Here is a 27,947-nt window from a genome sequence, read left to right on the forward strand (position 1 = left end):
TTCAGGATTCATTCCAGCAAACAAAGTTAATTTCAGAATCCTTACATGACCAGGGTCTTATGTGTTAAACCCCTTGTCTGTATGCCTCTTAAGGAGTTGCTCATAATATTCCACCACAGATTGACCCTTAGTTTGGTTCTCTTCTATAGCAGGCATATTAGCAGCCTCTCTCTGGGCCCAAACTCTGCAACTAGCTACCCATTCGGTCCCGCTTTCTGCTGTTGTCTGGCCTGCTATGTTTGGTGGATTAAAATCATTATCACCATTTCCTGCTCTAGCCTGAGCTATTTCATTAGCTACATGTACTCCTGATGCTGTTTCAGTGAGATCATGCATATCTAACCATGTGGCATTATGAACACTTCTAATCCTTTCCATATACCTGAGGAAACCCATAGGATTGTTTCTGGGGTCTGGTAAATCTTTTATGAACCCCATTGCTTCCACTGGGGTCCAAGGCTTATAGGAGGAGGTGGTACGTACTACATTACCATAATTGTCTCTTGATTGTGAGACTGAGACTGGAAATAATGGTCTAGTGTCATAAGGTGGTGGGGCTGTAGCCCCTTTAGGTTCTTCAGAGAAAAATGGCAGACTCCACAGTCACATCTCCAAGTATATTTAGCTGGATTTCTGATGTGATGCAATATTTGTTCTGGAGTCAATGGGTTTTTTGGTCTTAAATTATCAATCAGTCCTAACCCACAGGTTGGACATTGTTCAGACCATAGCGCCTGACAATTTTTACATATTGTATCCCCTGGGACATTACAAAATCCACAAGCAAGACATGACCAATTTGGATATTTTTGTTGATATATTGCCCTTCTAGGTGGTATGGGTCTAATTGGAATGGTTCTGTTGACCCCTAGTGGGTCAATTAGTGACAAAAGTTCCATCTGCATTTCAAGTGTGTCATCTGAACTGTCTGTTCCTAGTTTACTACATCTTTCAATCCAGTTATCTACTTCATCTTCTATACCCTGTTTCCTTATCTGCGATCTATGCTCCCTTCTTAAATCAGAGAGGTTTTTAGAATCAAACCAATGCTCCTCACCTAATCCTGCCTTTTTAAACACCTTCACAAAACTGTTGCCCTTTGCATCACCATATAGTTTCTTTATCACCTGCAGGGCTGTGCCCTGAGGCACTGACTTACTGTCAGTATTTCCCATTTGTTAAAACTATCCCTCGTTCTAACAAGTTTATGGTCAAAATCCCTTATGACCTATATCTGTGGAACCTACTGGTCCCTAAGTATCCAGACTATATGTCTAATTTATGGACTTCCTTATTGTGAAGGGTCTATTGGCTAATTGGTGCAGTTAACTGAATATTATTCCCTCTAATTTATCTGGTTACTGTTACTTTTTATTAGGGTCTATCTCTTTGTTCTTTTGATAACTAGATATAACAACAGACTGTTCTAAAAATTTCTGGTCCCTCTTGTCAACACCCAGTGGGTGTTGACTGCAGATCTAATGGACTTTCTTTGGATTCTTCTATATCATAACCTAACCCACTCAATGTTAAATCTATAGGATATACTAATGGTACTCTAACTACACATTTCTAAACGGGTTAAATACATTTTCATAGACGTACAAGACAAACAAGACACTTTTTTGACCTAGTATGCCTCATATGGGTCATAGATATGAGCTGCAAAAAAGATAAGCATTCAGGCACCTGCCTTTATACAACAGGACTTCAAATCACCTGACATTACAGCACGTCCTTTCTCCCAAAGCATGCAGACCTGAGAATTGCCCCAGCATGATCCAGTATACACCGCGCAATCATGCCAAGGTTAATTCCCCCTTCTGCACACTCTGAGGATGAACCACCGACAATGTTCAGACAAACAAATTCACACAGACAAAATATCTCTCATACGTCAGTCAGGCCTAACATAAAACAACAAATGACAGATTGGTTAGTACATTTCAGAAAAATAATAAAAAAGCAGTGAGGGTGTCTATAAATACCCAGTGTGATCCCAGGACAGAACTACGTGTGATGAAAGGCAGAGGAATCAGAACTGAGTACAAAAATACTCACCACCCGGGATTGTTATTCTGATGTCTCTCCTCTCAGGCACGCTTGTTGTCCGTCCAGTGATCTGCTTGCTGGACCTCCAGTTGTCAGACCTGTATTTAAGCTATGGCTATAAATACAATGAGCTCAGAGACCCTCATTGCTTTTGTTTGCTGCAGCACAATGCTGTGTACACAGGAGAGATCTAAAAACACAACTGTCTTGTGTAGTGTGAAATCAATCTCTGGTTTAATGGCGCCAAAGCACATACATTTATAGTTTCTTAAGGACACATCTGTTTTCGATTACATTTAGAAAAAACCACAGGGCTAGGTAAAGATTTGGAATCGCATACCTTACCATATATGTACATATGCTTTTCTGTGAATATATGACTGAGTCTGCACACGGAATTAACTCTTTCCTGCCCTGTGCATTTACTTACAATGAATACATGGCATACTTGAAAAGACTTTTAGGATACAAAATGAATTCTATACTTCCACACTAGTTACCATTATACAATGCAGGGATCAGTTTAGTGACCATTATACAATGCAGGGATCAGGAATAATTCCAAGTCGTGGTAGAAGCCCTCTCACTGGAGCAGTAATAATACTACTCTTTCAATAGAATTTTATATAAGGGGACCATTTTAGTGGTGACTGTTATACAATGCAGGGACCATTCTAGTGACTATTATACAATGCAGGGACCATTCTAGTGACTGTTATACAATGCAGGGACCATTCTAGTGACTGTTATACAATGCAGGAACCATTCTAGTGACTGTTTTACAATGCAGGAACCATTCTAGTGACCATTATACAATGCAGGGACCATTCTAGTGACCATTATACAATGCAGGGATCAGTTTAGTGACCATTATACAATGCAGGGACCATTCTAGTTACCATTATACAATGCAGGGATCAGTTTAGTGACCATTATACAATGCAGGGATCAGGAATAATTCCAAGTCGTGGTAAAAGCCCTCTCACTGGAGCAGTAATAATACTACTCTTTCAATAGAATTTTATATAAGGGGACCATTTTAGTGGTGACTGTTATACAATGCAGGGACCATTCTAGTGACCATCATAGAATGCAGGGACCATTCTAGTGACTGTTATACAATGCACAGACAATTTTAGTGGCCATTATACAATGCAGGGACCATTGTAGTGACCATTATACAATGCAGGGACCATTGTAGTGACCATTATACAATGCAGGGACCATTGTAGTGACTGTTATACAATGCAGGGACCATTTTAGTGACTTATACAATGCAGGGACCATTTTAGTGGGGACTATTATACAATGCAGGGACCATTCTAGTGACTGTTATACAGAGCCGGATTTAGACCTCTTGGGGCTCTAGGCAACCCTCCCTCAAACAATTCATGTACTTTGTTAGGCTCTGTGGACACCTTTTGGCCCCATATAAATGAAGGACAATATGTATTTCACAATATGCCAGAGGAAGACGGGGAAAGGGTGACAAGCAGAGGGTGATAGGGAGAAGCAGTGGGTGAAAGGGAGAGGGTGACAGGGAGAGGTAGAGAGAGAGTGGGTGACAGGGAGAGGATAGCAGGGAGAGGTAGAGAGAGAGTGGGTGACAGGGAGAGGATAACAGGGAGAGGTAGAGAGAGAGTGGGTGACAGGGAGAGGTAGAGAGAGAGTGGGTGACAGGGAGAGGATAACAGGGAGAGGTAGAGAGAGAGTGGGTGACAGGGAGAGGTAGAGAGAGAGTGGGTGAAAGGGAGAGGGTGACAGGGAGAGGTAGAGAGAGAGTGGGTGACAGGGAGAGGTAGAGAGAGAGTGGGTGAAAGGGAGAGGGTGACAGGGAGGTGCAGGGAATGATGGAGAGTGGGTGAAAGGGAGATGGTGACAAAGAGAGGCAGAGGGTGAGAGGCAGTGGGTGACGGGGAGAGGGGGACAGCGAGATGCAGTCAGTGACTGGGAGAGGGTGACAAGCAGATGATAGGGAGAAGCAGTGGGTGACAAAGAGAGGGCAATGGAAAGGAAGAGGGTGACAGAGTAGGTGAAAGAAAGAGGGTGACATGGAGAGGTATTTGATAACAGGGAGGAGATGACGGAGGGTGGGTGAAAAGGAGAAGGTGACAGGGAGAGGCAGAGGGTGACGGGCATTGGGTGATGGGAGGAGGGTTACAAGGAGAAGCAGTGAGTGACAGGCAAATGGTAGAGGCAAAGGGTATGCTAGGTTTCTGAAGGAGGGAGCACAGGGGGTAAATTGCTGAGGAAAAACAATGCTAGTGGAGAGAGGGAGAGAGAGAATATCAGAAGGTAACTGTGAGTGAGGAACTGACCTTTCACGCAGTCCTTGAGCAGAGAAACTACAGCAGGTAAGTATTTTCCCCTGGCCAACACAGCAGGAGCCCAAAGAGAGACGGAGGAGATCTGAACCCGCATGACTGACTTTACACCCAACAGTGACTGTAGCGCTCCTCTCCTCTGGTTTTCATTCTGGGGCCGGTCAGTAGATTGTGACGTCGGACCTCTGGGTAACATTAGTCTCAGAGGCAGTGGTCGAAGTAAAAAATTTTAAATCTGGGTATGGAAATATTAGGGATGCTAAGGCCCAAATCCTGAGCCCCCTTACATTTCCATACCCCCACTTCCTTCCAGTCGCAGGACACTTCCCCACACCACCGCACCTCCCCACACAGCACAGCACCGCACCTCCCAACACAGCACTGCACTTCCGCCCAGCACCACACCACCTCACTTTTACTTCCCCACCACACAGCACAGTAACTCACCGCACCTCCCCACGCCACAAACCACCCCCACCCCCTTCACCTTCACTCAGCACCGCCACCAACAGGCTCACCTCGCTGCGCTCCAGTAACCGCTGGGGCTCCCTTCCCTCACCGGCATCACCGCTCCTCATGCATTTTCATTTTAGCTCCGTGACAGCTCGTGAAACGACAGCCAATTAGGGGCGACCCACGCGGCCGCTGCTGATTGGCTGCCGGTCTGCAAACTATCATTGGTTGGCCAGCACTAAATTTAATCAGGTAGGGGCGGGCTCAGATGCTGAAGGAGGTGCCGCTCAGAGAGGATAAGGTAAGAGGAGAGGAGGAGACTTAGACCGCCTCCTCCCACTTAGTTAGTTATGGCCGGCCGCAGTGTGGTGTAATGAGTCAGTGTAACTCGTTATTAGCACTGCTGTCAGTGCCGCTGTGGGCCACTTCATTGCTACAGGCGACACTGTCGATATGTCTACAGCCTACCGGGTAGTCAGGGCCGGATTTCGTAGGGGGCCCGCCGAGCCCTAGGCAGATGCCTAGGTTGCCTAGCGGTAAATCCGGCCCTGCTGTTATACAATGCGGGAACCATTCTAGTGACTGTCATACAATGCAGTAACCATTCTAGTGACCATTACACAATGCAGGGATCAGTTTCGTGACCATTATACAATACAGGGATCAGGGATAATTCCAAGTCGTGGTAGAAGCCCTCTCATTGGAGCAGTAATAATACTACTCTTTCAATAGAATTTTATATTACCCAGGAGGCTCTCTCCTGACAGTACAAGACTCCGCCTACAATGAGTAGTTCAAGAAAATGAAACCTGGCCAGTAACAGTGCAGCAGAGGCGGAATGGACTCGGGAGGTGTGCAGTCACAAGCTGCATTGATGTGACTGACAGCTGGGCAACAGCCAGAGAATGCTGCTCAGCTGCACTGATTGCATTACAAACACAATAAGAGCGACTGCAAAGCACTTTATGCCTGTTGTCTGGCTGTCAGTGGTGTATGTGCAGTGCATTTCTGCGCCCCTCACTGAAGCAAAATTGTACCGGCCCAGGGGGCATACGGCACCCTGCCCCCCAGCCCAGCCTGCCCCTGCCCATCCGATGGCTGGCTGTGGAAGGGGAGAATAGATGCCGTGCGCATGCGCACAGCATCTATTCTCTGTATAGGGGGAGCCTGGGGGCAGCCCAGTATCTCGGAGAGTGCTGGGCACGCCCCCACAGTGACGTGTGCAGGGGGGTGCTGCGAGGCTCCGCTCTCTTTCCAACAGACCCAGCCCTCTTTTCGGGTGGTACTATACCTATTGCGATGGTTATACTATCGAATTGTTGCAATGCGATGGCTAGTTGTCAACGCATCACATAATTTCATGTCTGAAGCCCAGTAACTATTCCATGCTGGGCTTCCGATGTCCATCCCTAGTGGTGGGTAGAATCAGTATGCAGCATATCAAATTGCTGGGAACCAGTGACATCAGTGATGCACTGACTGACTACTATCAGTGAGGCCTGATGTAAACTTGTGAGGTATTGGTTCCCTTCCTAATGAATTTGAATAGCTACATTACCCCAAATACTGTTTTGGCTCAAAATTGCTGTCCCCCCTCCGTGTGATCTATTGGTCCATTGTTCTGTGGTGCTGCCCATGCATGTGGTTTAAGGCAGCATTCCAGATTTTTATACACACCTCTAAGAGCTGCAAAGGAAAATCTGTGATGTTTGTGGCCGAAAGCTGCCAGTAAATTGGTATATATACCGGCAACTCACAGACATCGCTGACAATTAAATAGCCACCATGCTGCCCAATATTTTATATAAACCTACCAGGGGCGTCATAACAAGTTTATGTTGAGGGGGCAATAAAATTGTTCTGACGCCCCCCCCTTCCGCTACCCTCCTTCCAACTGACTGTTGCTGGGCTGCCGCGGCCACTGCCGGGTGCACGATGCAACGCGACCGGCAGCGCTGAGCTGTGTCCGCTTCATGATGCAGTCCCACACACCCTCTGGTGTCATGGCCGTCCAGGAGTCCCAGCAGCCCACAATGAGACTCCACCTATTGCTGACGCTGCTCTCTGATTGAGCTAACGCTGCTGCTACTGCCCTGGGTGTGGGATCTCAGGCCTGTGGGTGTTGGATGCTGCAGACAGTGCAGAGCGCCTTTCAAATGTTTAAGGGGGGGGGACAAGCCGCCCTCTTTTCCCCCCTGTACCGATGCCCTTGAAATCTACCCTCACCTTAGCCACTCACACTGGTACATCCTCATTACTGTCCCAATATACATTAGACACACTTGCGTTTCTTGTCTCAGCCTTGCCTTTCCCAGTAGATTTTAAATCTATCTCCTCTATGCTTTTTATGTCTGCATTTATTTTGTCTACCTGCTGTTTTCCTGTTATATGTATGTCCTGTTTTCCACACTGTACAGTACTGCAGAGCACTGTGACGCCTTACAGATCCTCATCAATAATAATAATAACATGTCAACTCTTCTGAGAGATTCCCATTTATGCTCTCAATCTTCATAGGGGATGTAGACAGCATCCCGGTGCATACATTGCTGAGAGACAGAATCCTGGCTCCAGAATCCCGACGTTGATTATTAGGGTTAGTGTCAGGCACTAGGGGAGTGTTAGGCTGCCAAAGATGAAGGTTAGGGTTAGGCTGCGGGACAGGTGGGTTAGGGGAAGGGTTGGAATTCTTACTTGCATGCGTCAGGATTTCCACCATCGGAATTCCACTGCCGGGATTCTGACCGTTTGCATTATCAACCCCTTCATAGCATAATCTTTTATTTCTTTTTATTTTCTTGTTGATGTTACTCTTTATATACAATGCTATTTATGTTTTCATTTATTAGAATGGCTGTAGCCAGCTATACTTCTTGCAGAACTAAAAGGAATTGTTCAAACTAAAGTAGAACACTGTCATCTGGTGGCGAATTATTTTAAAATGCAATCTTGCCTTCAATTGGAGATGCTGGAAACTGGCTTCAAATAATTTCTTAAAAATGAAAAAATGATTGGTGCTGTCAGATGGCGCTCCTTTTTGGGCCTGTGGTGGTGTATGGATTATTGGTGTGCTTAGAATATCTTTAATACAAAATAATATGAAATAGACTAAAATACAATGTGTAGTTTTTCTGTCTTTATTCCCACTTCTCACTTACCTTATCGGGCGAAATCGAGACGAGGAAAAGGGAATTGAAGTGAAAAGATACAACACCCCTAAAAGGAACGTATGGTCATTTATTTTCCCTTTGTTTTCTGTTATTTCATATTATTTTGTATTAATTATATTCAAAGCACACCAATAATCCACACACCACCACAGGCCCAAAAAGGAGCGCCATCTGACAGCACCAGTAGTTTTTTCACTTAAGCCATAATGGGGTTTTTGGGAGTAGACCCCTGAGTGCTGGCAGAGGCAGACCCCTTTTTTAAGCGCCCAGTTCCCTACTCTACTATTCCATTTCTTAAAAATGGTTTGACGTAAAGGTACAAAATTATTGATGGTAAATTTGAGAATGTCAAACTGGCTGGATCATGTTTGTTCCTGTTTGACCCTGCCGGGGTGGGTTCGCACATGCCTTAACTGTTCTCAATGGCAAACCTCAAATGTTGGAATTCGAGCTTCAATTCATTTTTTTTATTAAAAAATGTATTGAATATTTTTTAATTTTTAAAAATATTATTTATACCCTCTTACCTCTATGTCTGTCCTGTTTTGTTCTATAAATGTCCCCAGTTGTAAAGCACAACGGAATATGCTGCGCTATATAAGAAACTGTTAATAAATAAAATAAATAAATAATATACTCTAAAAAAATATACATACAGATGTGTCCAGCTACATCTTTGCCAATCACACTACAATTGCTTAATTAATCATTGGGGGAGGGAGGGGGGTTGTAAGGGGTTCCAGAGCAAGTTACTACAATTTTTCCTTAAAATAACAATTTAAGGAAAAATCAGACTTGCTCTGGGGCTGCGAGAAAAAAAACCCGCCAGATGGCGTCTTCTTCAATTGAATAGGAAAACCCTGCTGCTGCAGGAAAAAACCCGCAACGTAGTATTTTCCTATTATTTCGCCCCCAATTGAATATACCCATAAATCTGTCCGGCATTTGTGCCATCTTGCCATCCCCACCAATTGTCCCATTTGTCTCTGTCCTGTCCTCCTCTTCTATTATTTGTCCCCTACTTTCTTTGTCTGTGTGCCTGTTTATGCCTCTGTTTGGTTTCCTGCTTGTCGTTCCCTAAAGCTGGGTACACACTGAGACAATGTTGTTACGATTTGGCCAAATTGTAATGACATATCGTGCAGTGTGTATGCATGATATGCGCGCTCCCGCGGTCACATGCGTTGTTGTCAGGTTTGATGTGCAGCACATGATATCGTATGTGTTGCCATACAGTGTAATGAAGGACGGAATGAGTGATCTTTCTGTTGTTCATTACATCATTCTGATGTGTACCCAGTATCCAGGATCCAATAGGCCGACACATTGGCTGGGTTCACATCGCTCAGTGTGTACCTAGCTTTAGCTGCCATTTCTATTGAGAATTCCTCCTCTTTTCTGCTCTCACTATTGTATGTCCTCTTTCTCTCTCCCTACAAGCAGGTAACCCAATCATGTCCCCGCAGGCAACAGCTTGCAAAAAATAACTAGGGTTTTCTCTAAGAATGTTTTTTTTTATATATATAATAAAATTCAATGTAGTCTTTAAATATGTAAATTTTACAGAAATGTAAAATATTGTTTGAAAATCATATTTCATTTACCACTGGCCAACTTAATATGTTGGAGGGATGGTCTCTTTATTCTGACCTGATGTGGCAGGCAGAAAATGGTGCCAGCGCCCCCCTTAGGCATGGCCCCCTCATATTGAATATGCCCACAGGGGATGCACCAAATGGTGTCAGATTGCCCCCATTGGTGTATCTATAATGGGTGCAGGGTGTGCAGTGCAAACAGGCCCCTGAGTCCAAAGCATACTTGTCTACTTTTGGAAAAGCATTTCAGGGAGATTCTGAAAGTAACACCTGAGTGTGGAGGTAAAGTGAGTGTGTGCTGCTACATCTGAGAGGCGTGTCATAGAGTTGATCTACATCCAAATGTAAATGAGCCCCAAAGCATTGTTGAAAACACACTCAGGGGCCTATTCATCAACACTAAAATAACGGTTTTAAGGACATTTTCCTTAATTACCTTTTTTTAGTATTCATTAACACACTAAACACAGGAGATATCATTAATATCTCCTGGCTAAGGACCTCATTCAGAGCCGCTCGCTATTTGCGGTCGTTCGTTTAATAAAAAGGGCTGGCTATTCAAATGAACCGTTCGCTCTTTGCGGTCTGTTCACGCCTATAAGTCTGAACGAGCGAGCAAAACTTGCGGTCGAAATTTTGATAAAAACGCCCCCTGGCTGCTCGCATCATACGTCATGTCCGCTATTTCTTAGATTAATCGAGTACATCGAACAGCGTATGAACTGCTCGCTATTCTTGTGGCTGGTTTTTCCTACCACTATATTGCGAGCAGTTCTGACTATAAATCAACCAAGTGACGTGGTCAATGACGCTGCTGTATTAATTATGCACACCCTTAAAACGCCCGCTTTGACCTTTAAGCACGCCTGCGTTCTGATCTCCACTCCCCGTTTTCAAGCACCTTCCCCTGTTACCACCCACATACGCCTCATTCTGTCACTCAAATTTGCAGTCCCTCGCTATATAGCGAACAAACGATTTTCGGCCGCACTGACTGGTTCACGCATGCGTACTAAAAACCGTACGCATACACAGATGTGCGAACATCGCTCGGAACGAGCATACTGCCGCTTACGAGCGGCTCTGAATCAGGCCCTAAGTACGTCTGCGTTAATTTCCACACTCCCCATACTTTAGTATGGGGATATTGAAATTAGGCTATTCATCAAAATCCGATAATGTATTTTCGGAATTTGATGGTGTTACTATACGCCACTCGCAGGTGGCGTACAGCGGGTTATACTTACCTGCTGTCAGCGTGACTGTGTTCTCCCGGCAGAACACAGTAAAGTTTTAAAATAAATACATATATATATATATATACACTACCGTTCAAAAGTTTGGGGTCACCCAGACAATTTTGTGTTTTACATGAAAACTCACTTTTATTTTTCAAATGAGTTGCAAAATGAATAGAACATATAGTCAAGACATTGGCAAGGTTAGAAATAATGATTTTTATTTGAAATAATAATTTTGTCAAAGAATGCTCCTTTTGCAGCAATTACCTTTGGCATTCTAGCTGTTAATTTGTTGAGGTAATCTGAAGAAATTTCACCCCACGCTTCCTGAAGCACCTCCCACAAGTTGGATTGGCTTGTTGGGCACTTCTTGCATACCATACGGTCACGCTGCTTCCACAACAGCTCAATGGGGTTGAGATCTGGTGACTGCGCTGGCCACTCCATTACAGACAGAATACCAGCTGCCTGCTTCTTCCCTAAATAGTTCTTGCATAATTTGGAGGTGTGCTTTGGGTCATTGTCCTGTTGGAGGAGGAAATTGGCTCAAGCGCTGTCCACAGGGTATGGCATGGCGTCGCAAAATGGCGTGATAGCCTTCCTTATTCAAAATCCCTTTTACCTTGTACAATTCTCCCACTTTACCAGCACCAAAGCAGCCCCAGATCATCCCATTACCTCCCCCATGCTTGACAGATGGTGTCAGGCACTCTTCCAGCATCTTTTCACTTGTTCTGCGTCTCACAAATGTTCTTCTGTATGATCCAAACACCTCAAACTTCGATTCGTCTGTCCATAACACTTTTTTCCAATCTTCCTCTGTCCAATGTCTGTGTTCTTTTGCCCATATTAACCTTTTCCTTTTATTGGCCAGTCTCAGATATGGCTTTTTCTTTGCCACACTGCCTAGAAGGCCAACATCCCGGAGTCGCCTCTTCACTGTAGACGTTGACACTGGCGTTTTGCGGGTACCATTTATTGAAGCTGCCAGTTGAGGACTTGTGAGGTGTCTATTTCTCAAACTAGAGACTCTAATGTACTTGTCTTCTTGCACAGTTGTGCACCGGGGCCTCCCACTTCTCTTTCTACTCTGGTTAGAGCCTGTTTGTGCTGTTCTCTGAAGGGAGTAGTACACACCGTTGTAGGAAATGTTCAGTTTCTTGTCAATTTCTCGCGTGGAATAGCTTTCATTTCTATGAACAAGAAAAAACTGTAGAGTTTCACATGAAAGTTCTCTTTTTCTGGCCATTTTGAGAGTATAATCGAACCCACAGATGTGATGCTCCAGATACTCAACTAGCTCAAAGGAAGGCCAGTTTTATAGCTTCTCTAACAAGCAAACCCATTTTCAGGTGTGCTAACATAATTGCACAAAGGTTTTCAAGGGTTTTCTAATCATCCATTAGTCTTCTAATGCGCTTAGCAAACACAATGTACCATTAGAACACTGGAATGATGGTTGCTGGAAATGGGCCTCTATACACCTATGTAGATATTCTTTAAAAACCAAACATTTGCAGCTAGTATAGTCATTCACCACTTTAACAATGTTTACAGTGTATTTCTGATTAATTTAATGTTATCTTCATTGAAAAAAACAGTGCTTTTCTTTCAAAAATAAGGATATTTCTAAGTGACCCCAAACTTTTGAACGGTAGTGTATATATAATATGTATATATATATATTTTTCTTTTTTCTTTAAACTTTACTGTTTTCTCCTCTTGAACAGGAGGGCGGGGTCCGCGGCTGCAGCCTGTGACAGGCGGCCAGGTAGGTGGGGGAGGTGAGCGGAGTGGGGGTTGGGAGGGACACAATTACCGCTGCTGTAATCAGTGCTGTGCATGCGCTGCTTTTGTGAATGTAATGCGCATGCGGAGCGCTGTTCCCAGCTGCGGTAAGTTAGAGAGGGAAAAGTATCTATTTCCCGAAAAGCTGTCATCACAAAAATGACAGCTTTTCGGAATAGATAGTTATGGGGAGGAGGAATGATAAATTCCTCCTGTAATTAGGTAGAACTCCATGCGAGTCCTAAACCTAATTACCTCCATCGACATTTTAGTTATGATGAATTGGCCCCTGACACTTTTCATAAAATACATGTAACCATAGGGATCATTGTGCCTTATACCCAATGCAGATAAATGATACTAATAATCCCATTTGTATGTATATATCTCTATTTTTTTATATAAAAGCTTCATAATGGGGGTAAGGTGCAATCAGGGAGATTTCTGGACTCTTCACAGAGACAGGGAGATTACTACTATTTCAGGGAGTCTCTCTGACACGGAGAGCTGGCAAGTATGGTCCAAAGGGGCCCACACCGCACAGCTTGCACCCATTCACAATACTCACCTCTCTGTCTGCTTCAGCAGAAATGACTTGGAAAAAGGTACAGGCACATTTTCCTAAGGATCTGCGCGTGAGCAGTACTAAAATCACCAGGAAAATGGTACAGTGCCAGAGTCTACCCGGGACATGCCCTGGCAAGAGAGGGGGAGGGGGGAGGGGCACATGGTAACTACACATGAGCCCCTTCACTGTAAAACTGCCCATGATTGTGGGCACTGGTTGTGTAAATGCAAATTACCCAGGACTCTGATTGGAAACCCAAAGATTCTTAAGGTATGTGGGTGAGCATGCTGTCACTGAATGTACAGGGGTGTGACACTGCCCAGGCCAGCATCATTCATAACATTTCAGTTTTACTTGAGAAAGACTAGCTTGGAATCTATAAGACCCCATCATGTTACCATTATTTATTCTTTTTGATCAGTGCTGCCAGTCAGGAGGGACTTTACGTATACCGGCTAGCCTTCGCCTTACATGGCATCTACCTACAGCAAATAATTACCTACCAGCTGTACAGTGCACCTAGAGGTTAATTTGCAGGTCAGAATGGTAGGTTACAAAACCCACATTTAATAAACATACATGGTTTCAGGAGGCCCAATATCTTGTGGTATCACACATAGTTGCTGACTTTCTGGCTGCCCCCTCTGGCACAGTGGGGGTGCCATAGGGATATTGATTTTCCCACACGACATGCCCCCAGTATTGATGACTTCCTCCGGTAGTGGCTCTTGTTGTTAAGTCTTCCCGCAAATAATAAGGCTTTCTCAGGTGTTGTTATGTATCCGTGTCCCAGTCTGCATCTGTTCGCAGTTCTGGTAATATGCTCTTACTGTACTACATTCGGACACCCATTCTCTCCCTCTTCCCACCTCCCCAGGTGCAGCTGAAGTGCCAGAATATGCAAGCCTGCATAGACGCATATGCTTGTGTCTGCTTTCTGTGCATGATACTACACAACCTGTATCCCTCTGTATCAGCCCCAAAATGTTTTTTTTTTCTTTTTTCTTTAAATTGTAGTGTCTCTCTCTTTAAAGGATGACTTAATGAGTGTTTCGTGTCAGATAATGTATCCAGTATAGGCCTTCATAAGATATATACGTTACATCTGCTCAGTGATCCTGAATTAGATTATCACTCCACGACAGATTGAGGAAGTCTCCTGAGTCACCGTCACTAACACAGCGTGAATCTTTCCCCCACCTGCACTGGGGAATCTGGATGGTGTCACACTCACTTTGTTCAACATCAATATTTAAGTTAAACCATACAGGATGTTAGGGTAGACTGCAAGGGAATGAGAAGACAAACTTCCCATCCTAGTGTAGTCGTGATATACTTCCCAGGGCAGTTTATAATTATTTCCCAGCCAGTTCCTTTTCTGTAAACTAACAAATTCCTACAGAGTACAAAGGGTACTAGTAATGTAATAGGGAAAAGTTCGGGTGCCATGTAATACTGTGCTGACCGCATGTATTGTTCTTAAAGCAAGTGCACCTCCTCTCAGCACACTAAAGCCTGATAAACTGGGAGATTGCATGGGGCGACCCCACACCATTTGCCATTGCAATGTGAACAGGCCATGTGCAGTACAAGATTTATTTTATCTGTATTTTTAGGTTTTGTGTAATAATACGTAATTCTATTTCTAACTGACTAGAGGGGGAGGTTAGGGTTAGGCACCCCTGGAGAATTAGGGTGCGGAAAAAGGGTGCTAGGGTTAGGCACCCCACGGGGGAGGTTAGGGTTAGGCACCACTAATGGAGGGTTAGGGTGGGGAGAGGGGTAGGGTTAGGCTACTTACCACAGAATTCCAGATATACTAAACAGTCCAGATGCTTAGCCAGGTGTTAGGTTTATTAAAGTGTAGTAGTTACTGGTACTACCGTACTCATATGGATGGAGCAGAGCTTGAGGGGAACATCCAGAGCAATGTATGAACGTAGTGTTACAGGTATACACAGGAAACGGGTGTGATATGTATATGTATGGTTAAATTCCCGACAGCGGCTGCCCGACAAAGGAGGAAATCCTGATTGTGCTAAAGGTAAGTATCAACTAACCTAACCCTCCTTAGAGGTGCCTAACCCTAACCTCCCCCCCTGTGCCTAACCCTAACCCCCTCCCTAAGTGTCTACACCTAATCCCCCCCTTCCCCGCTGCCTAAACCTAAGTCCCCCGGGGGGGTGCCAACCCTAACCTCCCCCCGGGGGTGCCTAACCCTAACCCTCCCTCCCCCTAGCCTAACCCTAACCTCCCATGGGGGGGGCCTAACGCTAAGTCCCCCTCGGGAGTACTAAACCTAATCCTCCCCCCCCGCAGCTGTCCGCTGCGGCGCCTGGCATCACTTCGATCGGGGTGCCAGTCTCCCGGCAGCGGTAAAATGACAGGCGTCATTCCCTCGCCGGGATTAAGTAGTCTGGAAGCCGGTGATCGGCATTTAGAACGTCGGCTTCCAGACTACATCCCCAGGAAACGCAGGTCATATACAGGATAATGTGTTAGGGTCTATGGAGCTAAGTGGAACACATCCGTGTCCAGCTGTGACACTCACACACAGTGACAATATAGTGCAGCGCATGTGCAGAAGACCAAATGGGGGCCATCAGGGCTGGACAGGGGCTGCTGAGCAGTTTTGGCAGTCCCCCTGTGCGCACACCCGCAAAAAGGGGCGTGACAGGGTTTAACACCGGACTGGGCCATCGGCCCTCCTGGCATTTGCCAGATGGGCAGTCCGGCCCTGAGGGCCATCTTGGTAAAGTAGAATGCTTCAAGAACAGAGCATTCATGGAGGTAGCGCACTCCCTATTTCAACATGTAATGTATAGAAATAAGACCCACAGAAGTTACACTATGGTCAGGGGCGCCGAGAGGGGAGGGCAGCGGGTACTGATTACCCGGGCCCACCCATGCCAGGGGGCCCGGGCCGCCCGCAGCACACCAGTAGCCGTTTTTTTTTCAACCTTTTAATTATTATTCACTTTTATTAAAACCTCTGCGGCGTTGGGCGGCAGTTCGGGGGGGGGGGGGAGGGGGGGCTGGGGTTAGTCTCTGTCACTTTGGCAAACTGACGGTGCGTCAGTCTGCCTGTGTTTCACTCACATCACATCCTCCGCCGTGCTGCTGTGGAGCTAGTGGTCTCGCGAGATGATGATGACATCATCATCATCTCGCGAGGTGCTCTCTCTTCCCAGCTCCAGAGTAGAAGGGACAAGAAAACTGATAGGCAGGGTGGTAGATCGTGATGTGTCTGCCTGAGGGAAGAGCGCGCTCCACTGACTGCTATAAAACTGTGAGTGATTTCTGTGGTGCTGCAGTCTACAGCCGCTGACAGCCTTAAGTTTATAAATTGTATATAATTAATAATTGCATCCATCTCCATTAATGCATGAGCTATGTATATTATATCATATATATGTATTACTGTATATCATATATGTATATCTATCTAAATATGTGAGTAGTATATGCGTGTTTTTTCTTTTTTGAGTCCAGCCTTCTGGCCACTCGCTAACCTGTGGGTGACCACCAACAGCTTTTGCGAGCAGCCAGGTGATGGTCGCAAGGATCCCTGGTCTCCTTTTGTCTTCTCCGCTCTTACCAGTGTTCTCCATTGATTGCTAATATGTATTAGCCTTCTTATATGTCCCTTTATATCAGAAACATTTAAAATTAGGGAGAGTACATTTTTTTTATTTTTATTCCTAATATATCTCTTCCCCCACAATACCTAACACATATCAATCACCACTCACTAATTCCAATATGTCAACTGTGCAGGAATAGAGCACAAGCACCACATCAATCACAAGGCTCTATTCGCAAGGTAATTTGCATATATGCAAATTATCTTGCCCACAATGCATCTTGTTTGTTATTGATGCCCTCTTTTCCTGTGTTGTTGACATATAGAAATTAATAAACAGTGCTTTTCATGTAGTAAGTGTTATAACTGAAAAAATATATATATAAAATAATATAAATATATATATATATATATATATATATATATATATATATATATTGTCTCCCTATTTCTACAGGCATGTAAATTGAACTACCCCCAGTGTAAGTGTAATAAATTTGTGTTTTCTTCAGTTTGGGGGACTTGGCTATGATCTTTATAGGTTGTGGCTAATCCTGTGTTGGGAATAAGACATGATCCATATGGGCTGTCTTCATTCTTATGTGAGATAATATAAAAGATTCATGTGAGTTATCATCATAGTAAATTAATGGTGGAGTGAAGGTATCAGTTGTTAAAAAGCATAATGCTGTATAGATAACCCAATTTGAATATATGTAAATTATGTTACCTATAATGCATTTTGTTTGTTTTTGATTCACTGTTTTTAAGCTTTTCCTGTGTTTTTTTTTGCATAAAAAATTTAATATAGTGGTTTGCAATAGAGTAAGTTCTATAAAAGATATATATTAAAAAGAGAAAAAAAAAATATACTCCCCCTATTTCTTCACGTGTGTGAATGAAACTACCCCCAGTGTGTGTGTTTTTTTTTTAGTAGAAGCAGTCATTGGAGGGGGGCGCCAGTCCCTTAGTTTGCCACGGGCGCTTGGACCCCTAGATACACCCCTGCCCTTGTGGTAGGATCTCGTCTGCTGCAAGCCCCAGTGAGCTTCCCGCTCTAATAGAACACCTCCGTTTGTCTAGCCACCCCCCCACCCTGCCTACAAAACGGGGCGAGCTGTCGATCAACATCGACAGCCGCCCCGTCTTGTAGCGAGCCCCGGAGCGAGTGAATTTCTCACTCGCTCCGGGGCTCGCGCACGTGCATTGCGCAGGCCGCACGTGCGCAATGCCCCACCGTCGACCCGCTTGCGAGCGAGTCTGAATCAGGCCCTATATCTCTACTAAATGTCGACTATAAGTTATTGACAAAAATTCTTGCTAACCGTCTTAAAGGGGTTCTCTCTCACCTGATACATGACGACCAAACAGGTTTTATTCTAGGTTATCATTCCACTTGCAATATTAGAAAAGTTCTAAAAGGCAGTGATTCTATGAACCCGTGTATACTCCTCGCTCTAGATGCCGAAAAGGCCTTTGATTTTGTGACATGGGATCATTTATTTGAGGTACTTTCCTGGTGTGGTTTTTCGGCAGAATTTATTCAGATTCATCAAACCCTATATGACAATCCTTATACTCAAATTTTATGTAATGGTTACTTATCAAATCCTTTTGGAATTCATAGGGGAACGCAACAGGGATGCCCCTTGTCTCCCCTCCTGTTCGCTCTAGCGATTGAACCTTTAGTCATTGCGCTTCGAACACATTCTAGTTTTACTGGCATACGGATTGGTCCTGTTATGACAAAAATTGCACTCTTCGCGGATGACATGCTCCTATTTGTCTAAAACCCAGAGATTTCCTTACCAGTTATTTTAGATGTAATCTCTCGTTTCCAATCCTTTTCTGGCTATAAGATAACTTATGATGTCAGAAATCCTCCCTCTGTCTGGGTCTGCTGAGTTTCATCTGTCACCAACATTCCTTCAGTTTAAAGTTTTACACTCTTCATTGAAATATCTGGGTGTTCATATTCCCCTTAATTTGGATGATTTATATAAGGTAAGTTTTTCTCGATTATTGGCAAATGTTGCTAAAAAGCTGGATGATTGGAATGCCCTCCCTCTATCTTTGCTGGGCCGGGCGGCCGCTCTGAAAATTATTATTTTTCCAAAGTTGTCTTATATTATACAAATGTTGCCTATTTGTTTATCTAATAGGGATGTTGCACATTGTACTCACTTATTTTCAACATTTCTCTGGATGGGCAAAAGGGCTCGTATTTCTATAGTTAAGCTTCGGCTTCAAAGTGCAAAAGGTGGCCTTGCTATTCCTGATATACGCGCCTTCACTCATGCTGTACATTTCAGGTATATTTCTGACTGGCTGTTAGTCCACTCCTGTTATACTAATATACCACTTGAGGAAGCTTTGGTTCAGCCTTAGGGCTCTATTTATTAACATTATTTTTACTAAGATTTTCACACCCTTTCCACATTATTTTAGTATCACCTAAAGTTACTAAAGGGCAATTGCAGTAGAATTTGTAAAATTCTACCCCAAGCCCTTATCACTTATTTTTAGCAAGCAGATCGCATTTCCCATAATTGTAATGGGAAATGTGATCTGGCCAAAGTTACTAAAAATAAATTGTGAAAAAATACTGGGGGGAAGCCCGGTGATAATAACGCCACCTGTAGGTGGCGTTATCCAGGGTCTCCCCCGGTTACCGGACTCCTGCTCCGCTCTAACAGGCAGAGCAGAGCCCGGAGCCTAAACAGACCACATGCTGATACACTGTAAAAAATAAAAAAAAATTAGTGAAAAAAAAAAAAACTTACCAGAGTCCAGGGCCAGTGATCGGTGCTCCGATGATGTCCTCCCTCCGGTCAGCTGGTCTCCCATCCTGCACTGGGGCCCGGTCGTCACCTGACCGGGTCCCAGTGCAGGATGGGATGTCAGCTGACCGGAGGCACGGAGGACATCACCGGAGCACCGATCACCAAAGGCAAGTGTAATTAAGGGGCGAGGGGTTGCGATCTCAGGGGGGTGGAACTTAGCGGTGGGGGCGGGGCTTAGTGGCGGCCGGTCGGCGCATTCTCGGGCACTTGTCACTGTATTTTTTGCAAAAATACTGTGATAAGGCTGCGGAGGGGATTCGCAGGGACAGAGCTTTATCGTAAGCTCTGTCCCTGCAAAGGATTTTTAGTAAATCCCTGTGATATTGCCTGAATTCACACTGCGAATTCAGTCGGTAATATCACACTACAATATGCATTCAAAATGTGGATTGTAGTAAATAGAGCCCTTACTCTTTAGGAGCTCTCTTATATACACCTCGGAAGTCCCTCCCACCCTCAGTTGAAACTAATATTGTATTTAGTGATATCTATCTTATCTAGAGACCCAAAATCCTCTATTCCATTTTGGGGAAATCCTTGTTTTATTCCAGCTTTGTCAAATGTATTTTTTTCAGTGTGGAAGGAGAACGGCATTGTAGCCGTGAGGGATGTTTTCGATCCTCGTGGAGTACTTTTCTCATTCCATCAACTTCAATTGAAATTTCAATTGCCCAATAGTCAATTTTTAATGTATCTGCAGGTTTGACATTACATTCAATCATTGTCATCCCCTATTTTGTTTTCCTCAGAAAATTACCCTTTACTTGCCTTATTAACTTTAATTTCTTCAATCCCATATAAAACCAAATATCTATATTGGGATTTATTATATTTAGATCTAGATAAACTTTGGTTATCCAACTATTCTCGTTGGAATTTAGATTTCCCAGGTGTACTTCCTGCGATGGAAAATTTATATGATATGGATATTCCTTTGCGATACCTTCCCTCAGCTTCGTTGCAGCAAGTGCACTTTCGAACTATACACAGGGCTTATATCTCTCAGGAGCAACGCATGCATATGGTGCCGGAAGAATCTGGCCAATGTCCAAAATTTTATTTACATAAAGCTTTATTTAAGCATAAGAATTGGGACTGTTATAAGATCAGGCGATTTTGGTACAAGATAATTTCCTTTCTTAATGTGACTTTTTCCCTTAATCTTCATTTGAACCCTCTTGCCCTTCTTTGTGCAAACTTTAGTAGGCCCTCCTTACAGTCTCATAAAAATGTAATACCTCTCATTACCATTGTAGTTACCATAGCCAGAAAAGCAATTTCAATACATTGGATCTCTAGATCCGCGCCTCTTTTGGGGATGGTAAAATCTATGCTGATGAAGACAATGTTTTTTCGAAAGACAATCGACTCTTCCTGATGTGGAAATGATGCTTTTACAATAAATGGGGTCCTTATGTTGAATCTTAGATCAGCTCACGCAATCAAAAATACTAAAACTTTTTGAACATACTGAATGGTCTTTACTACGTAATCTCCATAACTCTGATTAAATATTTTTTAAATTCTAATTTCTTACAAGGACTATAACACTGCATATGTCTTTATTGGTACCTCTCTTTCTTTCTCCCCCCCCCCAAAAAAAAAACAAACTTCTATCTTAATTTTATTTTATTTCCTTATTTTGTATTGTTTTATTTTTATGTTGTTACTTATTATGTATGCATTTTTTGCATAGTCATTGTATGTATGGTGATTTCAGCTATATATTGATGTTTTCGGAGGAATTATTTATATTGCTGATTTACCCTGTATAATTTCAATTATATTATATGCAGGTATTCCTTATGTCAATGTAGAAGATGTATTTTGCTGCTGTTTGTTACTCAAAATTCCAATAAACACATGTTTAAAAAAAAAAAAAAGAATATTGATTGTAACTTGTAAGGAGAAATTTGCGTTGTATTTATTTTCATATATTACATTGCACAATTTAAAGCTTTAATTGCATTTGTTTTCACGTGTTTTCCTACATGATCTAAGCTAATGAAAAGTGCTTAATAGGCTAAAACTGGAGCAAAGGACGTCCTTAGACCCCTAATTGTTGGAAATGCACCCCTAGTTCCTACCATAAAATATGCTTGGGCATTTTCTGCTCAATCTCAATCTGTCCTATCCCATACTCAGTGTAGCCAGGATCAGCAAAGAGCTCAAAAAGGGGTGTAGGACAAGACCACAAGCCTGGGGCATTTCAGCTTGGGAACGAGGGGTGGTATCTGAATCGATTCTCAGTAATACCGCTTTTACACCAAAGTCCCGGGTCTGACCCGGGATTTGGAACATGTTTCCAATCCGGGACAGACTCTCTTTTACACCGTGGTGGCGGCACCGTTCACACTCCCTGGCGCAGGTGAGCAGCGCTTCTTTCCCTCCCTCACCCCCCCGCGACCCTCTTACCTCTCTCTGCAGTGCTCCGGAGGCAGGGAGGGCGGGTGGGGTGCGCTGCTTCGTTTGGTCGGTCCGGCGGTGGACGCTCGGAGATCATGTCATCTGCAAGCGCCACTGAAGCTGGCAATCAGGCAGCATGCAGCGCGACCCGGGTCGTGCCGTTTACACTGCAGGGTGACATGGGAACGACCCGTGCTCAACCCTGCAAGCTAGCCAGGTCAGATCCCCGGATCATTGGACCCGGGTTGATCCGGTTACACCAACAAAAATCCTGGGTTGATGCACGTTCACGTGCATCAACCCGGAATTTTTAAGTCAGTATAAGAGACTGGAGGTACCATGTGAGGATTACAGTTACTACTGGATGGTCACTGCTGCAGACAAAATAGGAAGTCAGGGAGACAGAACTAATGTTATGTACATGGATGTACCTGCGTACATCAATATACCCAGGAAAGTCTATAGGACTTTGCTCCAGGATGTGCCTGCCGACAGCAGGGTGTATATTATCCCAGCAGGAATGTAGAAAAGGACCAGAAAATATATGGATCATGAGTGACAACTGCACCAAAAGCTCAGTGTTCCGCATGAGTAATGCGTTACATGGGATGATTTCAGTATGTTATGGTTTATGGAGATCATAGTCTTTTTGGGGGTTATTTGTAGAATAAAGTGATATTTTTACCACAAATATTTACCTAGATGTGAAATTTTAATCCAGGTAATAGTGCTGGTGCCAAGGGGACAGGGCAATATGATTAGCCCAGTAAGGGTAGAATTAGTGCTGACTAGTACCTGGTAGCCAGAGGCCAGTCTCTGCCATATGGCACAGGGTAATTAACCAATGTTCACTCTGTTATTTTGGCAATGGCCTCCACCAAAAATGAATGGCCTTCACAACATAATGTTTGCTATAATATCTTGTCCCACTACATGTTTTTGCCCATGGGGGTCACATTACTGCAACTAGCCTATACCCTGAATGAACAGCCTATGCCCATGTCTGTATCCCTCCTCCAGTCACAAAGAACAGTATACCAGTTTCCTCACTCTGAGGTTGCTGCCACAATGACAAGTTGCCCACGTAGTTATCTGTATAAATATGAGCAAATGCTTAAAAGTAACACCGCACATAGGGCCTGATTCAGAGCCGGACGCAATTAGCGCTCGCTCGTCCTGAAAATAGGGATGGCTATTCAAATGAACCGTTCGCTGTTTGCGGTCTGTTCACGCCTCTAGGTCTGAACGAGTGTACAAAACTTGCGGTCGTTTATTGGGAAACTACGCCCCCTGGCCGCTCGCATCCTACGTCATGTCCGCTATTTATTAGATTAATCGAGTACATCGAGCAGGGTATGAACTGCACGCTATTCTTGTGGTTGGTTTTTGCTACCACAATTTTGCGAGCAGTTCTGGCTATAAAATAACCCAGTGACGTGGTCAATGACGCGGCTGTTTTAAATATGCACACCCATAAAACGCCCGTTTTGACCTTTAAGCACGCCTGCGATCGAATCTCCACGCCCCGTTTTCAAGCACCTTCCCCTGTTACCACCCACATACGCCTCATTCTGTCACTCAAATTAGCAGGCATTCGCTATTTTGCGAGCACATGAATTTCGGCCGCACTGACTGGTTCGCGCATGCGTATAACGATCCATGCGCAGTTGGGCAAACATCGCTCGGAGCGAACAAGCTGCCGCTTACGAGTGGCTCTGAATCAGGCCCATAATACCACATAACACCACTTCTGAGATCTCAGTTTGTTTTAATTAAGAAGTAGCTTTTAGAGATGTCCTACTGGTCACCTACCAAACTACACTGCCCTCCCCATGGTTCCCCCATAGTAACAATTAGTGGGAAGAGATTACATTTGACTATCAAAATTAAGCACAGTGGGCCTGATTCATTACAGATCGCAGCTGCGATTACACACGCAGTCCCACTGTGAAAATATGCTAATGTTTGCAATCGCAATGCCGTCTCGCCCTAATACAAGGATGCCCACTTCCCCTTACACACATCCGTAATACTTAGCAAGACTGCAAAACCACCGGTAACATGGAGTACCATCTGAGCCTCACGCACACTTGCACAAAGTCTGACCTTACTCAGAAATTGCTAACCTCATTGCACGCAGTGAAGCCCCAAGCTGTGTATGGCATCGCAGTGGCTAATTTATGCACACCCCTGTAACGGCGTTCAAACACACTGGCACGCCTGCGTTTCACCGACAACCCCCCGTTACCACGCCCAAACGGGCACTTCCTGTCAATCACTCTGCGATGAGTCTGTGTAGTCAGTGCGATTGCAGTGAGACCTTCGCACACTGCGATGCATACACATGTGCAAAATGCAACAATCGGCTGTCTGCATGTGTAATCGCAGTTGCGATCTGTAATGAATCAGGCCCAGAGTGACTCGGTCAAGCTCAATCATGTAACATAAGTGACAAGATTATACCTCAGCTCTATGTTTGGCTGCACAAAGCCCATAATGTTATTTACAAGTGTCTCACAAAACATGCACTGTTATCTGACCAGACATCCATACTAGTCGCACAAATCTTATTTGACTAAATATCCTTTTGTAAATCTCCTGAGAAGTGTTTTTCTTTCTATGACAAAAAGGTACCAGTACTCACCTAAAGTAACTAACAACTTTGTGCAAGATACATTACACAGTAGCTTCCGCACGCTGGCCAAGGCATCAGTCACCTAGTTTATTAATTTCTGAAATAATTTCACTGATTTCTTCCTGATTCCAGAACTAAGTAACATAATTAAAAATTATACTTAAAAAAATGGTGTCGGTACTACGAATCAGAAGAAAGCTTTGCATATAATGGTAAAACAACCTCACACATGCTGGCAAAGACTTATATACACAGCCACTAGCTACTATTACCAGACCAATACAATTGTGGCCGTAGTTGTGCACATACGTTTAGTAACTGATCTCCTTCAGACATTTGGACAAAACTGGCTGATTATTAATAACTTATAGTTATTTTAGATCTTTATTACCCTTAATTGCAGACTGGGGAATTAACTCCCATAACTAAATTAGACTGCAGTTACAGTATAAGACTCAGGGCCTGATTCATCATGGATCGCAACTGCAGCAGTGTACGCAGATCAGACAATGGTGCGTACTGCGTGTGCACCGGCCAGTATTGTGATCACACTGCGATAACAAACGCAGATACAAAGCCATCGCAGATGGAGTGACGGGACGTCAGCGTTTGGGGGTGGTGACGTAGGAGTGGTTGGAGAAATGCAGGCGTGCCTGTCTGTTTGAACGCCGTTCCCTGGACTTGCATAAATTAGCCACTGCGATGGCATAACAAAAACCTATACGCCTAGACGCAATGTCATATGAACTAAGCCTGCAGTGGTAAGAAACAAAGGGGAAAACATGCAACCCCACACAAACAGAGAAAGGAAAAAGAAGAATACCGCGCTGGCAGAAAAAGTAGTGGAGTAAAAATATATATATTTAATGACCAGTATAAAAAATGTACAGTGTACACATGGATACCAAAATTAGGTATATGAATAATTATAAATACGGTAATTTAAATCAATAAATATGCATAAACATTGATAATAAAAATAAAAATTAAAAGCAACAATAATAATATTGGAACATGAAAATAATAAATAGATAAATCAATATGAATGTTTTTAAGAATCAACAGTGTGCTGTATTCCGGAGAGTAAAATATTAATCCAGAGACTAGCATAGTCAGTTGCAACAAATGTGAACAGTTGCCACAATTTGTAGATGATATTTGTGAAATGGCAACAATGAGTTCACCGTACTAAAACGTAGTATCCAATGAAAGTCCGAATATGCAAGATTATGTGGAGTTTATAAAGAAATAGGCATGTGCCGTTGTACCTCAAAGTGGTTATGTAATTCCCCGTCGGGTGCCACAGAAGTGGGTCAGCGGAATATGCAGAAGTAGTACAGAGCGGCATGTAGATCCCAAGCCACTGGTAGTAATCCGGCAACGATGGCTTTCTCCCTGGCTCACACGTGCAGGAAGCCGCCCAGATAGGAAGGTGCTGGGGAGGTGTTGTTGAGCTAGGATACAATGGCATACACAGCTTGAGAACACACTGCGTGCGACGAGAGTTGCCATTTCTGAGACATGGCAGACCTGCTGTAATTCTGCGTGAGGGGCCGATGTTGCTCGATGTTACCATGGTTTTCCCAGGATTGCAAGGTTTTATGGATGTGAGAAAGGAGTAGTGGGCGTCTCTATGTCGAATGAGCAGTTGCAAACATTAGCATATTTTCACAGCAGAACTGCGTGCGTAATCGCAGCTGCATTCGCAATAGCCATCCGTAGTGAATCAGGCCCTCAGTTCAGTACTCAGTATTGTGGAAGGTAAGACCCTGACTGGGATCTCACACAGGGGCCTTTACTGTTGTTGTAGATTTGTGCTGTATTTGAATTTGACACTAAAGCCCACTTGCAGTTGGACTAGTGATTAGCTGGAGAGTCCTGGAACACTTGAACATCCAAATTCAGCCATCTCTGTATGTTATCACCTGTTACTGCCTGGTATTTCTTGGTTTGGCTAATGACAAGCATTCTACTGGCCTAATAACTCCCAATACATGCATAAACTCTGCATAATTACCTTGTATTACGATCTTCTTATCTCTGACTAATGCTCCTATCTGACTTTTTGTTTAGAGCCAGAAATTACGAGAAGTTTTTAACTTAGACTTCCCTGAAAACAACTTCCTTGCCAAAACTCTATGTATTGTCACCGGGCCGGATATGGTGGATCTTACCTTCCATAACTTTGTATCCTACAAGGAGAACGTGGGCAAGGTACTGCATACACAAGCTTGTTACTATTATTACACTATCGGCTATACATCGTGTGGTGGTTACAGAGGAGAATGAGTGGTGCATCAGAACAGTGTTAACAAATGTAAAATAAAAGTGATGTGGGCTGTTTACTGTCTGCTCTATGATTCTACAGTAACTCTTTGGGAGTTCTCACTTACATCCTTGTGCACAGCAATGTTAAGTGGCATTCCCTGACAGGGTTGGGTATTGGGTCCCGGCGGTCGGTATGCCGGCAGTCAGAATACCGACAGCAAAGTCAGGACAGTCAGAATACCGACAGCAATAGGTAAGTATCCTAACCCACACCATAACCCTAACCCTCCCCTCCCGCAGCCTAACCCTCCTTCCCTCTACAGTCTAACTTTAAAGCAGCCTAACTCTAACCCTTTCCTCCTGCAGCCTAACCCTAACCCTCCCCCCGCAGCCTAACCCTCCCCCTAGTGCCTAACCCTCCCCCTAGTGCCTAACCCTAACCCTCCCCCCGCAGCCTAACGCTAACCCTCCTCCCCGCAGCCTAACCCTCCCCCTAGTGCCTAACCTTCCCCCCGCAGCCTAACTCTAACCCTCCTCCCCACAGCCTAACCCTCCCCCTAGTGCCTAACCTTCCCCCGGCAGCCTAACTCTAACCCTCCTCCCCACAGCCTAACCCTCCCCCTAGTGCCTAACCTTAACCCACCCCCTAGTGCCTAACCCTAACCCTCCCCCTAGTGGCTAACCTTAATCCTCCCCCTAGTGCCTAACCCTCCCCCTAGTGGCTAACCTTAACCCTCCCCCTAGTGCCTAACCCTAACCCTCCCCCTAGTGCCTAACCTTAACCCACCCCCTAGTGCCTAACCCTAACCCTCCCCCTAGTGGCTAACCTTAACCCTCCCCCTAGTGCCTAACCCTCCCCCTAGTGCCTATCCCTCCCCCTAGTGGCTAACCCTAATCCTCCCCCTAGTGCCTAACCCTAACGCTCCCCCTGGTGCCTAACCCTCCCCCTAGTGCCTAACCCTAACCCTCCCCCTAGTGGCTAACCCTAAACCTAACCCTAATACTTACCGTTGAGAGGTCA

The 27,947-nt window shown here is 44.3% G+C and overlaps 1 protein-coding gene across 1 annotated transcript in view; it reads left to right on the top strand.

The window, feature by feature from the left end:
• Positions 1-27,947, top strand: part of LOC148475109 (1-phosphatidylinositol 4,5-bisphosphate phosphodiesterase beta-2-like) — a 322,551-nt gene that overhangs the window by 186,735 nt on the left and 107,869 nt on the right. Inside the window, exon 4 of the mRNA XM_088457722.1 lies at positions 26,732-26,872. Within this exon, the coding sequence (XP_088313848.1) occupies positions 26,732-26,872 (141 nt within the window). The remainder of the gene's footprint in view (positions 1-26,731; positions 26,873-27,947) is intronic.

The sequence above is a fragment of the Taudactylus pleione genome, unplaced genomic scaffold (assembly GCF_031769625.1).
Source record: "Taudactylus pleione unplaced genomic scaffold, aTauple2 ptg000778l, whole genome shotgun sequence".
Lineage (NCBI taxonomy): Eukaryota > Metazoa > Chordata > Amphibia > Anura > Myobatrachidae > Taudactylus > Taudactylus pleione.